General features: G+C 44.4%; 1 protein-coding gene across 2 annotated transcripts in view; it reads right to left on the bottom strand.

Moving 5' to 3' along the window:
• Nucleotides 1–17,056, bottom strand: part of CACNA1C (calcium voltage-gated channel subunit alpha1 C) — a 463,700-nt gene that overhangs the window by 39,313 nt on the left and 407,331 nt on the right. The window contains exons 31-32 of one of the 2 annotated variants that reach the window (XM_058420136.1): nt 14,549–14,632; nt 13,820–13,903 (exon numbers count right to left, since the gene is read on the bottom strand). In XM_058420136.1, coding sequence (XP_058276119.1) covers nt 13,820–13,903; nt 14,549–14,632 — 168 coding nt within the window. The remainder of the gene's footprint in view (nt 1–13,819; nt 13,904–14,548; nt 14,633–17,056) is intronic. The other variant, XM_058420137.1, reaches the window with a different exon arrangement.

The following is a 17,056-nucleotide window of genomic DNA, read 5'->3' on the forward strand; positions in this document are numbered from 1 at the left end:
TGGGGAGTTACCACAGCCCCTTGCAGAGCCATCTGCCTGCGCTGCTGTCCGAGGCTTTAATCACAAGCACCCGGAGATAACCCACCAAAAGTCTGTGAGGTTATTGCAAGGCCAGGCAGAAATGTATCTGGTATTCCTCTGACAGGGAACGCTACTGGATTGCAGATGGCATAATTGTCAATTCCCACAGCCTTACAGTGAAATCAGATTATTAGCAGGGGGGGAAAAAAAACCAAACCCAAACCTGAAAAGCTTCTCAAACTGTGCATCTCTTTGAGAATTTCTGGGAATATTTTGAATAAAACTAGCCGAAATCAGTGTTTTTCTTTTTTTCCTGCAAAAATATTTTCTGTTAGAAGAAGGCTGATGCTGAAAGTCAAATGTTCTGTAGAAACATGCCAATTTTGAAAGAGGCGTTTCAGAAATGTAAGGTTGAAATCTCACATTTTGTCCTCACACATTTTAATTTGGTTTACATTTCCATTATAAATCATATATAACTAAGAAAAAAAAAATCAATGCCAGATTAAACTGCTTTTACTTTACTAGAAGCATATGTTCTGAATCTTGATTATTTCAATAGAAGTAATTTTTTTTACTGAAAGTTTTTCAACTTTAAATTTTCCTCTTGTTTTAAAACAGAATAAAAATGTTACAGGAGGCTTTTGGAAACAAACAAACAAAAAAATCGAGCCTCTCTATAACTCTAATCTGGGTGAAGACTGGAGGCTTTTTTGGATCATTTAATGCTTATTAGAAAAGGGATCTTAGAGGAAAGCAGGGAATTGAAGGGTGTGATGCTGCTTTTACTGGGGCAAATGGTGAGCACCTTGTCGATTTCCCTGAAAAAGCTCTGAGTGTTCCAGTGCAATATAACGTGCTGGTACTCAGACAGCTCTGCAGAGGAGACTGTACTCCTCTGCAGCAGGGAGTTAAAATTTGCTTGTTGCAACGAGGGGAATTAGGAAAAATGCGACATCTGCAATGAGGTTTGCCATTACATTCCTGCCTGCACTAACTCAGGGGGGCCAATAGCACCAAGTGTCAGCTCATCCAAATGCGATGTATATGCATTTATACTTCACTGATTCCACATGATCTCAGACCCCTGGGGAAGCATTACCATATCCCTGTGCAACAAAAGCCTGTTTTGAATACAGTTAATAAGGGCAAGGTAACTTTTTAAGCAAATGAGTCCTGCAGCTATCAGGTTTTCCCCTTTATTTTCTATGTATTTTGAAATTCTGGAGCTTGCTTTTCTAATTAGCTTATAATATGCAAATCATGTCAATTTGAATAGCTTATTAATTAATTTTGTATATACATATATATGTATATATATATGTCTCCATGAAATTGTCAGACAGTAGTCTTACGGTTCCAAGTGCTTAAGGTAAATATAAGAGAAGTCAATTGCTTTAATTTGGTTATGCAGATTACCCTAGATTGACAATTAGAGGACAAGGAATGAAAGGGCTGCTTTTTTTACACGGCTAAAAGCTCAATTTTTTCCCCCCATGACTTTCAGAAAAGCAGAACAATTGATAGTCTATCTGGACAAATCATTCTTAATTTTCAGGATGTTTTAATAATCCTTCTCATTAGCTCTGGGAAATCAAATCTCATGGTAATCAGGGTTGGGGGGCTCCTGAGAAAGAAGCAGACCCTAACCACTGTCAGAGATGTAGCGCTCATCTTGAGGTACAGAGAGGCAGGTGCAGCTGGCCTGTGTTCCATCCTTTGTGTTCTGTGGGACAGACAGCCGAAAGCAGCCCCAGAACATCTGGAGGAGAAGGTGCTGAAGATGAACTGAGCCATGAAAATAAATGCTGAAAGGCTACTCATGTGCAGGACCTTTTGTTTCATGGGTAGAGTGACTTTGAGGCTCTTCTGTTTGAGCAAGAGAGGAGAGGTTTTGCTGATTTGAACACCTCTGCCAGGAGCCCTGTGTGATGAACTTCTTTTTCATTAAACTTGCCTTTTCATTCGACCAGTTCCTGATGCACAGGGCAATGGCTCCCAAAGGAGCTGATCAGTCTGTCCCAGCCCGGAGCAGCCTGAGGGGACGACCTTGGGAACAGAACAGACCACTGAGCAGGATGGAAAGAGAGCAAGAGTCAGAATTTAGGTTCCCACACCTCTCCAGCTTTCCTCACTTTTATTACCATCCATGCCAACTGTGTCCTCCTGAGCAGTCCAATGTGCTTCACTGCATTTCCTAAGGCAAAGTTAACACGGCTTTTAAACATCAAGCTCAGCAGTGTATTTATCACTGCGCTGGAAAGGGCAGGCTTCTTTCCCTCCACCTCTTCAGAGAGATTTATGTTCTGAATTACATTGTTCATTATTCTCTTCCCTTTTTTTTTTCATTGTCTGGGATGCAAGAGGGAGAGGATCTCCTTTTCCAAAAGGAGCACAACCTGTACTGGCTTTGACTCATTCCCAACAACAGTTACTTTCACATCCAGGTTGTCCCATCCCAAAGACTCAAATAAATCTGTCATCTTGACTTCTCATCTGTAGCAGTGTTGTGCAAGCACAGCTGCTCTGGAGGGCTGCAAGCTGGGAGATGTTCTCTGACACACTTGGCCTGCTCATGTTCTCGTGCACTGAGACCACAACACGGATTTTGATGTCAAAATAAAACAGAAGAAGAACAGAAGAAGACTTAAACAAGACTGTTCAAAACATTCACACCAGTCCTAATGACTTTAAAAACTGTTGGGCACTGTGTAATTTCCATTTCTTGTCGCATCCCACAGCCTACCTTGGAAATGAGGATGGCAACAGAGCTCTTCTCTGAGCAGAACTTCCCAAGCCATTGATAGGGAGGAGCTTTGTGTCCAACACCTTGCACTGCTCCATTGGTACTGAGAGGCTGAGAGGCATCTACTGGCTTCTTCTCCCCTGCAGGCTGCAGGTGATTTGAGGAATTAAGCAAACTCCCAGAGGAGTCACTCTCCTGCTGCTGCCACGGCTGTGTTTGGCTTCTCTGCACTGGATGTTTGAGCACTTCTGCAGATACTTGTTAATTACTTCTGAATTAGCTTCTGATTGGATTTCACGGTGTGGGAAAAGGACGAGGAAGGAGGAAAAATGAAGAACAGGGTGAAACTTGGTGCTCTCAGCGTATTGGAGTTTCTGGGGTTCCTCTGGTCAGCCTCAGGCTGAAAGGAGGAGGGAGTCCTTTGGACTTTGTAGGGTTCCAGAAGCACATGAATCCAGAAGGAAACTTCAGTAGCATCTTTGTACTGCACAAGTCCTGTATAATGATGGGGAATTACAATGGTGGTGGCTAAGGCTGGAAGGAGGCCTGTGGTCTGCAGCAAAATCCCCACTCCTCAGTATAACTCTGGGGACTGCTGGAGCCAGGTGGAGACAGGACCAGGAACAGGTTTTCCTGGGAATCTTCTGGATGGTTCCACAGGCAGTGTTGCCAGGACCCATCCTTCGGGAAGCCCAAAGGCTCTGGGGCAGTGTGAAGATGGATGAGCCATCTTGTGCCTTGATGAAGGTGCTTAAAGAAATTGCACATGTTGGTGGAAGCAAGAGAAAATCCAACCCACCTTCGTTCCAGAGCAGCAGTCTGTGGATTGCAAGAGGCTCTGGATGACTGCAGGTGAACTATCAGAACCCTGTCAGTTTTGTATAATTAATCTTTGCTCAAGGGAGGATACCCAGAGACAGCAGCAGCCCAAACAGAGAGGTTGTTATGGACCACTTCCATCTGAGATTTGTAGCAGCTAGTATTTAATTCCCAGTCTGTGTCTTTTCATTGACTTTTAAATTAGAAAGTTATTTAATGTTGATGCAGAGCATTTCCTAGGAAAAAAAACCAAAAAACAGCCTACAGACTCATGCTGGATTTCTGTGTGATATTATGGGATACAATAAAGCCTACGTGTCATTCTGGGATTTGAAATGCCAGTCACAGGCATTATCAGAAAACAGTCAAAGTGGTCATATGGAGACTGGGAACAGATCTTACAAAGCTACTGAGCAACGTTTTCTTGTTCTACACATCTTTCCAAGAATAAACTGTTCATGATTTGATGAATTCTTTGGTAAAATAATAAGGGCAGCACTGCTGGCTGGCGTCTCTGAGCTTCAAAGGGGAGTTGGAGAGAACAACTGGGGTGTCACCAGCTGGGACATCCTATCACTCTGCAACAGCAGTTAGAGCCAAGTCACATTTCTTGGCCATCCATCACCGACCATCAGCAGCAACCCAGTCCCTACAGCTTGCTCATCTGGCTGGCAGCAGGGGATGGGTCCCATTTAGGAGATGCCCAGGAAGATGTATGAGGCAGAAGTTGTTTTGTTGGCATGTTGTGCCAGACATTCTCCACAAAGAACAGATCAGGAGTGAAGGTAAGAGCACAGCCGTTTAAAAACCAGATGTCTATTAGGAAATACTAAAAAAAATCCCACCCTTCTTGTGTTTGCCTGGCTGGTGTGTGAGAATGTAGAGGAAGCAAGACAAGAGCTAAATGAGGGTGCTATGTTGACTATATTAGAAAGGGTAAAATGAATTAATTTGTGTTTAATTTTGATTACAATTCTGGGTGAGCAGCACAGCCCCCACAGCTGGGTGTGTGTTTGATGGGATTTGTACATTTAGGTTTGCAGACTGGTACCATCACCATGCTGAAAGGATGCCCAGTGCCTGGCACAAAAACCCTCACCAAGGGGAGCAGCTCTTCCCCTGGACTGGTGGGATCCTGGCTGAAGACAGAGGGGAAAATCTACTGCTGTGCAAGCTAGAGGGGAACTTCCTGTTGCCTTGCTGCCCAAGATTTCAGCAAAACTGGGAGAAGAAGATGGGGGAGAAGAGCAAGTTGAAGAGGAAAACAAGTAAAATGCTTGTGTGTGTCTTCCCTTCTTCCATCACCTCTGTTGCTCTCATTGCAGCTGGCAGTGCAGCCTGGGACCAGTCAGAATTTCTCTGAATATGCACAAGGGTACAAGAGGGTGCACGCAGTGAGGTCTTGTAGCACCGATGCTAAAAGCTCTTGCGATTTACATAAAGAAAGGAGCTTTGGCAGCAAAAACTAAGCGAGTGAAACGAGGGGTGTGTGCCCTCTCTGCTGCTGCCGTCTGTGTACAGAGAACAGCCACACTGGAAAATTCCTTGGGCATTCTCAGCAAGGTAGGTCTGAGAAAAAAAGAGAATTAAACGCCAGAAACATCTGTCACTGCTTCAAGGAATTGCCTAAGATGACAGAACCAGCTGGATTTGAACTCACCCGAGCACCTTTTTGACCATCTAACTTAGGGTGCTTGGAGATCATTAATTAATGTTAATATATTCAGAGATCATCTAAGGAATCAGGAGCCAGAGAGTTTTCTGTGGATTCATATAAAGATACAATCTCTGTTAGAGTTCAGGGAAAGTTAAAAGAAACTTCTCCTAGGCAAAAGGAATGATTTATCCTGGCTAGCAAGCCAATGGAAAAATATCATCAGCTTGGGGTAACTCTTTTTAATTTGAGTGTTTTAACTAGCTTTGTGGAAAACCACATTGGAATTAAAAGGAAGATGAAATATAACTGTACTGTATCACAGATGTTGATGCCAGAATATTGTAGTGTTTTTTTTCTTCAAAGTGCTGTGATAAAAAAATGACAAGTAAAATTAAATACTGGTCAGAAAATCTGGATGTAGGCTTTTTAAAGAGCTCTTTGTACTGAAATGTAGATGCCATACACTTATTTTTACTATTGAACCAACACAGGGCAAGGTCTGTGGTTCTTTGTGTTCCTACTATTAGCTTTTACTGTTATTGTAACAATAATTTACAGTCGAATAAGTAAACAGGACGTCTGCTCTAAAGGCCCTAAAACCCAGCAAGGTTTTGGGTATGTGCAAGCCTGCACTAATTAAAAGCACAATTCACTCCTCAGGGCAGTCACTGAGATGCTGTGGGCCACCATTTTAAACATTTTCACTCAGAAGGACTCCAGACAGGTTTATGCATCAGGTCTTACAGCCACAGGGCTGTCTAACTTTCCTTTTGCTGCTTTCACATTTAGCTTCTAAGAATTTGCTCTCCTGGATTCTTTACCTTCTATTTCTCCTATTTTAATTAATGAGAACGTGTGTGGTTAAATTTTTCCAGTAAGGCAAATTTATTTTTATGCTACTCTCAAGTCTTCCCTGCATTAAAATACGTTCTGATTTTTCCGTGGGCCCGGAATAATGTCAGAAGCCAAGCATAACAGTTTTGTGGAAATCACAATATTGAGGTATTTCCTTAAAAACTGGGTAGTATGAAGAGCCTTTCAAAGTGGGAACTACTTCTCCTTATGGTGCTAGTGCTGCCAGCAACAGCTCAAATACTCAGCTAAACTGGGGGAGGAGTCATTCGCGTTTGCTATCCCCCTTTTTTTTTTTTATCAGAAAGTACATACTTTTTCTGATTGTCCATATTTCATATAGATTCCCATACAGAAAAAATTGTGCAGTTACCAAAATCACCCCTTTTAAGGGGCAAATCACATTATGAACTCTGGAAATGTACTCAAAATACCAACATTTTAAAGACAAGAGATTAAAAAAAAAAAAATAAAATAAAGAGGCCCCGTTATCATGACAAATATATACGTAAATAAAACCAAAAATAACCCTGTTCAAACATGGTTGTGGTTGGATAGTAATGCCATACTTCTTTCTCACCAATACAAGGTGAAAAACACGCACTAAAATTGTTGATTAAGTGTGGGAGGTGATCAAATTCAAGTTGATCTAAGCCTAATCTATGGAAGAGTCCAGAGCAGCTCTCCTGATGTTCTTCAAAGGCAAAATAAAGCACTTGCCACTGCTACAGCTCACAACCATGCTTCAACGTGGCTTCCTACAGCTGGGGCCACTGTGGTGCATTACCTGAATTATTCCAATGATAAAAACACCACCAGATATTAAAAAATAATAATAATAATAATAATAATAATAATTATATATATATATATATATATATAAAAAAATAAATAAAAGGCAAACTAAATCCACCCTCCCCCCCATCAATTTTATCAGTAGCTTTTCCACAAAAGAAAACAAATCATATACACAGACACATACACGCACATGGGGAGAGCTCAGGACTACGGACAACTTCTGGGATGGCGGCAGTAAGGGTGTGACAACACAAGATGCCAAAAGAAGCCACCGCGCTTCTCCAGCCCTTTGCTACATAATTTGGAGGCCTCTGCTACCCAGATGGCATTCGAGAGGGAGAGAAAGGAGATGGAGATACCCGGAAAGTTTGGGTAAACGAGCTGGGCAAGTCGCGGGGATTGCAACGATTTGCGCCCGGCGGCAAAAAAAAAATCTGAGCAGCAAAGGGCGCAGAAGCGGAGAGAACCAGACAGGCAGAGAGAGACAGACAGACAGACACAGCGACAGAGAATGAGTGCCAGTCCCAAGTGAGGTGCAGGCTGGATGCAAGTCGTCCTTCCCGCGATCCTTGCTCCCTCGGAGGGGTGTGCGCACAGGACTGTGCGGCAGCGCTCGCCGCTGCAGTCCCCGCAGGGCCGCAGCGCCCGAGCCGCTGCTTCTCTGCCTCCAGACACATTGGTTGGGAGGGAAAATGAACCCGTGAGGTTTAGTGTGGCCGGAGACGGGGGGAGAGGAAAGCGAGGGAGAAAAGGAAGAAAGGCGGGGTGTGGGTTAAAAGGGAGGAGGAGTGCAGGAGAGGGTGAAAGGGAGATTTAAGTATAGGCTTTCAGATATTCCAAAGAATGGGAGCAGGAGCCCGTGGCAAATAATATGAAGCCTCTTGACACCAAAAGCGAGATGATCGTAAAAAAAGGCCTCATGCGCCTGGTTTAAGCCTGAGCTGCTTCACATCAGAAATAAAATAGACTAAATGAGAAATCACTGCACAAGTCTCCAAGTGTTGGGAGCTCAACGCTTTGGTATTTCTCTGGCGTTACTGCACCAGTACTCAGGATTTGATCAAGCTGCAACCCCCCTGCCAACTTCCTAACAGAATTTGGAAACCTCTCCAGAAGTGCAAGATATAAAGTACTCAGCTCTCCTGAATACCTGATGGACAAACACCAAACCATGACCCAGCAGGCTGGGCCAAAACAGACCTGACCGACATTTTTTGTGTTGTTATATTTGGTTTTCCCTAACCTTCTTCACAGGAGGGCATCCCAGTCCTATGTCTCCCACTGCCCACACTCAACACTGCACTCCCTTCCTGTCATCTCTCCCATTAAAAACCCCACCATTTCCATCAAGCCTCAAACCACTTCCAACATTCACTCTCAGGAAAAATGTGTGCTGCTTAACAACAGGAGGGCATTTTATGCACGGGAATCTTCCACTGTTTCACAAAAGCCCCCAAGCCAGCGGTTCTCCATCCCTGGCAGTTCCCATCTCGTAAGTCTGCTGGGTGACTCTTCCTTCCCGTGCCTCCTGCAGGGCTCACACTCACACTCACACTGACACTCACACTCACACTGACACATGCACAGCTGTGGCTCCGGATGGACAGGCAGGGTGGAGAGCAGCCCAGGTGCTTTGCTCAGTCATCCTCAGGCACCCCAAGCACAGCTGACACAAACAGGGGCACCAGCAGAAGCCCTCAGAGACTTCTGAGGGCCCAGACAGGCACAAACCCTCCCTCCCTGACATCCTTTCCAGACAGATGGGTGGAACCAAACACACAACAGCCTCCCACACTGTCCCTGTGCTGCTCTGGAGACACACGTGCTCCACCTGGACGTGCCTCTGGAGCTCTCACACATCTGCAGGCCATGGGCTGCTCACTGCAGCTGGAGGAGCAGCCCCTCAGCTGCCCAGGGGCTCCTCCAGCTCTGTGAAATGAGCGCTGCTTTGGTGGCAAACGAAGACTGAGCCACGCAGTCTCTCTGGTCCGACACTGGCAGGGGAAAGGAAGAAGGAAAAAGGATCCTGTGGACCGAGGAAAAGTCAGTTTTCCTCTCCCACCAAGGGGAAGGAGGTCATGAACAGCTTTCCCAGTGACTCAGGCTCTGAGTGTTCTTCTTCCATTGCTTTGGGCACTGTGGCACAGCACAAATCGAACTTGATTTCCCCGTTTGATACGGAGCAACAAACAGTAATGAGCAGCTTTCCTTGCCTGGAGGAGGGGACAGCAGGCTGTTAGTCACCTCTACAGTGCCCAACTCCAGGCTGTGTCTGCTGATGTGGGAAGGAAGGAAGTGCCACTCTGCTTGGGGCTACTTCTGGGATGATGTAGTCCAAACCTGCGGGGTTTTATTCAACTCCTATAGCATTTACTTCCAATTAGAATAGAGAGTAATAATTTTTTACCGCCTTCATATTTTCTTCTAAGGTGCTTAAAGGGTTTTGCAAACTCTAATAACAATATTTTTTAACAGAAGGAATGATAACAGCCTCCACTGATGGGAAGACTGAGGTACAGGGATCTAATCAAAGTCCAAGGAATAAAATCCACAGGCCCTAGAACCCAGGCCTCAAACATGAGACCATTTTTCGTCTTACTCCCCAAAAGTCATTCTTTGTCTTGAAGAGGGCTGACACATGGTAGATGTGGTCTCTGCCCTGGAAGTTCTTTTTTTATCAAAAGATTAAAAAGTCCTCTCCTCCCTCTTTAGTTACTTAAAAAGTGGCATAAGAGTGTCCCAAAACACTGAATTTTTAAAAAAAATTTTGGGGAAAAATAAGAATAATAAATAAATTTTAAAAGTATTCTTCATTTTGTGGCTAGAAAGTTAGTTGTACAGCAGTCACTGAGAGGAAAGCTCTGAAAATGCAGCTTCATAGCCATGCTATTTACAGGTGAATTTGGCAGGAACTGTGCCACTGAAGTTTTTAAACCCACCAGATTTTGCCCTCTGTGTGTCTGTGGAGCTCCTTGGGGGGACTTGGGGAGATGTTCCCAGCTTGCAGGAAACAAGAGGGCGCAACATGGCTGGAGTGATTGCTTGACACACTTCCCCACCATGGAGGTGTTTTAAATGAAGGCTTCCTGAAGGACTCAGAGATGCTGAGCCTAACTTGCAAGCTCTCGGCTTCCCACTATTTTGGAATGCACAGCCAAGCTAATGAAGAGTCTGCTGAACTGGGTGCAGGGGAACATTCAGGAAACTCCCAGGCACCAACACTCATCCATAACCAAGTCCAGCTCTCGTGGTGAGGCAGCCACATGGGCTCAGTCACACACACAGCAACCCTGAGTCCATCAGCAACCATTCCCTGCACAAATACACGAGAAATACCCGTGCTTGCATTCACACTCTTTCCCCCCCACACATGGATTTATGTCTGGACACTCTCCCATGGATTTGTAGCCCATACAGGCATCCAAACACTCTCAGGGATGTGGAGCGCAATTAATGGAGCACACACACACAGGCCCACCCATGCACACTCACATTTATCCCAACAAAGGTTTTGGTCTGGGAAATTTCCTTTTCAAGAAATGAAACAAAACAAAACAAATTAAAAGGAAAAATAAAAGACAAACCAGAACGTGGGGAAGTCGCACAGACAAAAGCAAGCACGTACCTGCACACACACACTGCGAAGGCAGTCAGTCAGTCAGGGCTCTGCTCACAACTACAGCTCAGTGCCTGCTGGGTTTGCAAGCGTCTGGGGAACCTCACAGCTCTCAGGCTCATGTGTCCACAGCTGCAGGGCAAACTGACCTGTGCCAGGGGTCTCCATCTTCCCTTCTAACTGACCACAATAAGAACTGACCCTCCGCTCCAAGAGCAGCACCCTCCAAGGTCCTACCACAAGCACTCTTCAGCTTCTAAGGAGTTAAGCAGAAATATTTTACCTGCACCTGACCAGTCTAAAGGTCTCCTACTATGGTTGGCATTTTAGGGTTCATTGCTTCTGTCCCTTTCAGACCCCAGGTCTCTGGGAGCAAGACAAGACAGTGTACAGAAACACAGGGCAGGGCTTGCTCAAGCCCACAGACAGCAAGGAAGCAACAAGCCCCCGAGGAGACGGGAGAAGAGTGCCACAAACTGCCTCACACTGCTTGGGAAGACGACAACCGTCCGTCCAAGATGGGCTGCTACTCCCAAAGCCCATTTTCTACAGATGTAACACACCGAGTGCTGCTAGCGGGGAGGGAATCTGACAGGACAAACCGACATACAAAACATTCTCTTATTCAATAAGGGTTACGAGTGCAAAGGGATTCCAGAACATTTCAGAACAAACTCAGTCCATAGCTGCCGCTTATTTATCAGCGCATCAAAAGGTTGTGCAAGTTTTTAGTAACAAACATTAGAAACTAGTAGCAAAGGACTTGCCTAGATAAAAAGAGAAGATTTAAACATGCCAGGTAACAAAAAGACGTGTGCAGAGATCTTGTAAAACTGTATAGAAGGAAAGGATTCTTTAGAGGAAACAGAGGGACCACCACGCAATGCTGTTCCCAGCCCTTGCTAAAAGAGTCAGGGCCAGCCCTGCTGCCTCCTCGCCTGGACAGGTGCTCGTTGTTTGGACAGAGCCATGCCCTCATTTTTCACGGGTTTCTGTAACTGAGAACTGGGTTCTGGGCCTCTCCTGACATGAACTTGTGTTGAGACAGAGCCTTGTCGCTGGCAATTAAGCGCAGCAACGTGGCCAGCCCTGGAGACTGAAGACCACAACAATCAGCAGCAGCACGACCGTCTCGACAAGACGCTGGGAATGGATGTGATTTATACTGCCCAAATTTGATGTCTGGGAGCTGGGTGTCTAGACAAACCTAACAAAGCCAGACACTCACCAGTCACCGGTGGGCACCTCCAAAGAGCAATTTATTTCCTGTCACAGACATGTCCGGGGCGCCTGGGGAGGGAGCATCCCTCACCACTAACAGCAAGAGGACACCTGGATGACTCTCTTCCCCTCACACTATGGAAGTTAATGAGGAGATTAATCTGAATTTCTTCAAAAGGGCCCACCGGATTTTCCTGCAGACTAGAATTTGTGGCTAGTTATGTACCAAAACACAAGGGTTTCCTTCCTTCCTGCTCAGAAAAAATTTGTATGGATTCAGATACATCAGTCAGGGAAGTGTTACTGATGTTTAATATAATTAATTCCCAGATAACTGTGCTTACTCCCTCCGGTGCCACGTACAGTTCTCCCTCTATGGACGAGAATTTTCCACAATCTGAAGGTTATTGCCAGGTTCCCTACGTAGTTTGCTTGTGACAAGTGTGGCAGAGAAAAGGTTTTAATTTCACTCTTCAAAATTAACAACTTCAGCCTCATTGTAACATCCCTCTACAAAGTCAGCCTATTACTAATATCTACCTAGTTAAAGGGTAGCCAAGATTGTTTACAACATTCTGTGGGAAATGTTGAAAGCAACTTTTTGTGTCCAAAAAGTAGGACATTTAAGAGATGCAAAATAAAAGTTCCTTTTTAGTTAAAAATTATTTTCCATTCTTTCAAAAGACAAGGAAAATAAACTAGTTTAAAAGAATAAAAACGCAGTTATTCAAAATCAAAATGGTACAGCTTGAATAAATATTCCTGTTTCAGAATTTTAAAAAAAAAAGTTGAACAGAAATTAAACTAGAACCAAGATATGAAAATATTTTGTTTAGAAAGTTCCAAGTAAGGCATTTTTATTTTTCAAAACTTTGCCTAATTCTTTTCCCTAAACACAGCACTGGGTGAAAACCATGCTGTCACTTTTCTGCTTGCAATAGGTTATCTTTACAGCACACAACAATTCCAAGATGGCATGTTTATTCAACAGCCACATAATTTTGAAAACTCATGACTAAGTTGCTGTTCTTTAACACATTTATGGCAATTTTCTTTCAATCTTTCTATTTTCCTGGCCTTTATAAGCTGGATTTTACAGTGTAGTTTTTGTCCATGCTCATGAACCCATCATAGTCGTTCTTTTGAAAACCTGTGTGTTTCCTGCATGTCCTTAGTCTGTTTATCCTAGAATTCTGTATCCATCCACCCCTGAAAAAAGAGAGATATGAAAAAATTTTCCTGGTGTGATTGATTTCCTGCACACCTGCTGCTCATTTCAGTCTCCGTGGCTCACTCAGTCCTTCACCTGTCTGCTGAGATGGGCACAAGTGGGGCCAATCAGTGTCAATTGGGCTGGAGCAGTTTGAGATCAGGTTGCGAATAAACAAACAAAAAAGGGTTGGAACTCTGGTGCTTTGTTTTCCTTTGGGATTTCTGTTTTATTTTCATTTTATCTACCTTTTTAAAATCATCATTATTTTCACATTTGAAACAGAACGTTAGGAGCGGGTTCCTCTAAACAGAGGTGATTTGGTCTTTATTCCTTTTGGAGGAAGCCTGAGTGAGGAGGCGCAGGGAGGATTCCTGTTTTGGTTCCCTCAGTTCCACCTCGAAAGAAGTGACCTTTATCTCTCTCGTGGGGTGGAGAGCATTGAACTGCCATGGGGAAGCAAGGCATGGCGCTGGGCAGACCAAAGTGCTGGCCTGGGATTATTCCAGCAGCTTCCCATGGCACAAAGAGCTTTTTCACTTACGCTCCACCTTCCCCATCACTTTTCCTGCTATACAGTTTAATTCATGCCAGGCGGATTATGAAGGGAAGAAAATGATGCAACCGTCAAAAAAGTCCTTTAAGTCGTTCCAAAAATTAAAGCAGAATAAAACCAAACAAAATGAAATTAAAAAATAATAATTAAAAAAAAAAGAGCTTTGAAACTAAACAAAAAAGTTCTGAAAATAAACTCGAAAGAAAGGAGGGGGAGATATATTAAAAAAAAAAAAAAAAGAAAATAAAAAAAAGAAAAAGAACCCGGGAAAGACAAATGAATGTTAGAGCAGGCACGATCATGGACAGACGCCAGCTACTTACGTTCACCTCGGTGATTGCTATATCAACAATGCTACCCACAACAATCAAGGCGTCAAATGTATTCCATGCATCACAGAAATAGTGCTGCATGTGGCAGAGAAGCCAAGGAGAGAGAGAGAGAGAGAGAGAGGAAAGGAGGAGGAGGAAGAAAGAATGAGAGAGAGAAGGGAGAGAAAGAGGGAAAGGGAGAAAAGAGGGGAAAAAAAAAAGTAAAAAAAAAAAAGTAAAATAAAATAAAATGAAAATAAAAACGAAACAAAAGCATGAAAGAGGGAGAGAAGAGGAAAAAAAATAAGAAAAGAAAGAGGTTACGTGGGCATATTAAATAGTCTCTTACCACTCTACAGTATTGGTTGCTCAAACCTCTGTAACGTTTCACATGATGGAGGGTATCAACAAAAGCCTGGTTAGTCAGAAAGTTACACTCAAGCATGTCTACCTTTTGGAGGGAAAAAAAAGCACACACACCCCAAACTCTGTGCGCTTTCACCAGTCACAGCCTTGGGGCCAGCTATGACAAGTGAAAAAGAAGGAGGCATTTCCCCCCCTCCTTTTTTTTTCCCTGGGAGAAGGAGAAGGACGACGGCAAGTTCAATAAAAGCATGACTAGAGGGGAAAAAAAACCAGAAAACAAAAAGAGAGAGAAAAAAAGAGAGAAAGAGAGAAGGAACAGCAGAGGAGGAGGAGGAGGAGGTGGTGGTATCCTGGGGAGGGTAGAGTAATACTCACATTAGTTTCACTGAGAATGACGTCTATAATGCTGCCAATTACGATGAGGAAGTCAAAAACATTCCAAGGATCACTAAAGTAACCCTACATAAGGAAGGGGCAGGCAGGATGGGGATTAAAAAGGAATGTTAGACAGACAAAAACAGTTCAAAATTACCATTAGAATTTCTGCCCTGATACCTCAAGGGGTTTTCCTCTTTAAGTCTACTGGTTGTGTCTCAAGCCGTAGCCCGGGCCTGGGTTCCCTGGCTGGTGTGAGCAGCCCCTCTCCAGCTCATTGCAGAGAAGCCACCCCTCCCCTCCAACTCTGAGAAAAAGTCACACAGATCACTTTGGGCATGGCTGCTGGCAGGAATGGGGCTTGCAGGACCAGCTCCTCCAGCCATCTCTGTCCCTGGCAACGCAGCACCCTTCCCATTTGACTTGGGGGAAGAGTACAGGAACAATGGTTTCCTCAAAAAATGGCTCTCCACTGTCAATATCAATGCCCCAGTCCATGTTCCAGCTGTAGGGCTCTGTGCTGGCACAGGGACTAGCTGCCTGCTGTGCCACGGAGGAGGAGAGGGCACAGGCAAGCTGGGGATGCGCTGTCTAAATGTCACCTTTCTCTTTACCCAGCCACAGTCAGCATTATCTCAGCCATCAGCCCAACAGTCTCTTTCAGAGGTGCTTGAGGTGCTGTCCCAATAATACAGAGCAGGGGTGGTATCTGCTACTCTGAAAGCACAGCTGCACCACAAATGGAGCTGGGAATGCAGCCTGGCTCGTCCCAGCAGGAAGGGGAGCAGAGCTGGCTCCAGCACTGCTCAGAGCCAGACCTGCTGCTCACTCCTGCTAAAGAGCTCCACAGCAGAGCTGTCACCTTGGCTGCCCAGGACAGCTGGTGGCTGATCACTTCAGGGGCTATCCCAAACATCTCACTGTCCTCAGCAGATGCTAATCAGCACTGCCTACAGTCTCATCCTGCACGCTTTTTTTGGTGGACAGGCCGCAAGGACGCAGGTCTCCTTTTGGAGGAGGTCCTGTTCAGCCCCCAGGGTGAACCTCTGTGTGTAAACTTCCTCTACAAGCTCATGAGCAAAGAAAATTCATCTTGGCTCACTGAACACCTGTGCCAGTCTCTTGCCCTTGTGCTGCAGTCTTAAAAGGAGGCAAACACACAAGCCCCTCCGTGCTCCTTCCTTGTGTTTGGTTTTGTGAGCATGGGCTAAGCTGACCTCCCTGTTTCCCAGCTGCAGCCTGTCTCCTGTGAGACTGAACCCGAGTTGCACTGTGGCTGCTATTCTTAGTCCAAGAGTCAGGTCATGGGTAAAGTGTGAGCCTGTGTTCCCAGGCAGCACTGCAGAAACCAAAAAGGAGAAAAAAAAAAAAAAAAAAAAAAAACAAGAAAGAAAGGAAAAAAAAAAAAAATGATCCCAGTACTGGCACTGTACAAAGTCAGGCTTGGGAACCTCAGATTGCTGAGGGTTCAACCATCACATGGAGCAGGCACAGGCAAAAAGTGTCTTTCTGTCTGCTGAAACACTGCCTCCGTGAGACTTTGAGACTCACATTTACGAAAAACATTACACGTTGGGCAGGGAAAAAAAAAAAAAGAAAAGAACAGATGAAGCAGAAAAAGCCACTGCCCAGCTGGTTCCATGCCAGTGAAGGGAGCTGGTAGAGGGGACTTTGAAGTCTTCTCCTCAAAACCAGAATAAAACACCTTTATTCTACAGCCTGAAATAGGCAACTCTCTTAGCAGACCTACACTGGAAGGAGCAACCATCCCATGGCTACACATTGCTACACAATTAGCTACAACAGGGAGGAAGCAAACAGGAGCAAAAGCAAATTCAGAGAATATTATTATTCAGCGTCCAGCCTAGAAATACACAACAAATATTAGAATGAATTCAGCGGTGATGTCCGGCATCATTAGCAACCAGATGGACCTGGAATAAAACTGTAATTAGACTTCACCAAGAGGAAGGGGAGGGAGAGAACAGCAGATTAAATTGCAGAGGCAAACGCATTTTGAATAAATAAAGGACAGACATGGAGTTACACAAAGTGCCTTTGCAGCCTGATGCGACCTTGGCAGACAGTGCACTTGCAGGATCAAAGAAGAGAGTAGAAGACAACAGACCCAATCCTCCTGCCCCTGTCCTTGGGCACGGTCCTGCAGAGGGCAATGGCCCACATGCCAAATGAATACATGCCTTCAATAGAATGGTTCTCTTCCATTCCCTCTCAAATTGCATGGCTTAGGAATTAGTAGGGATTTCGGCAGGAATTCAAACAACTTCAAAAAAAACCCTCCAAGAGTTTGATTTTGGGCAGCTGTAAGGGTAAAGATCCGAAATGTGTTGTTTAGATGATGACTTTTAATGATTTTCAAATCTCTAGTGACAGACGTTTGGTTTCTTTACTATAATTGGCACCATACTGCAAAGAATGTTTTTGGTGTAACCAAATTCACTTTTTTTTTTTTTTTTTTTTTTTTTTTTTTTTTTTTTTTTTTTTTTT

Source organism: Hirundo rustica, chromosome 4 (assembly GCF_015227805.2).
Source record: "Hirundo rustica isolate bHirRus1 chromosome 4, bHirRus1.pri.v3, whole genome shotgun sequence".
NCBI classification, from domain to species: Eukaryota; Metazoa; Chordata; class Aves; order Passeriformes; family Hirundinidae; genus Hirundo; species Hirundo rustica.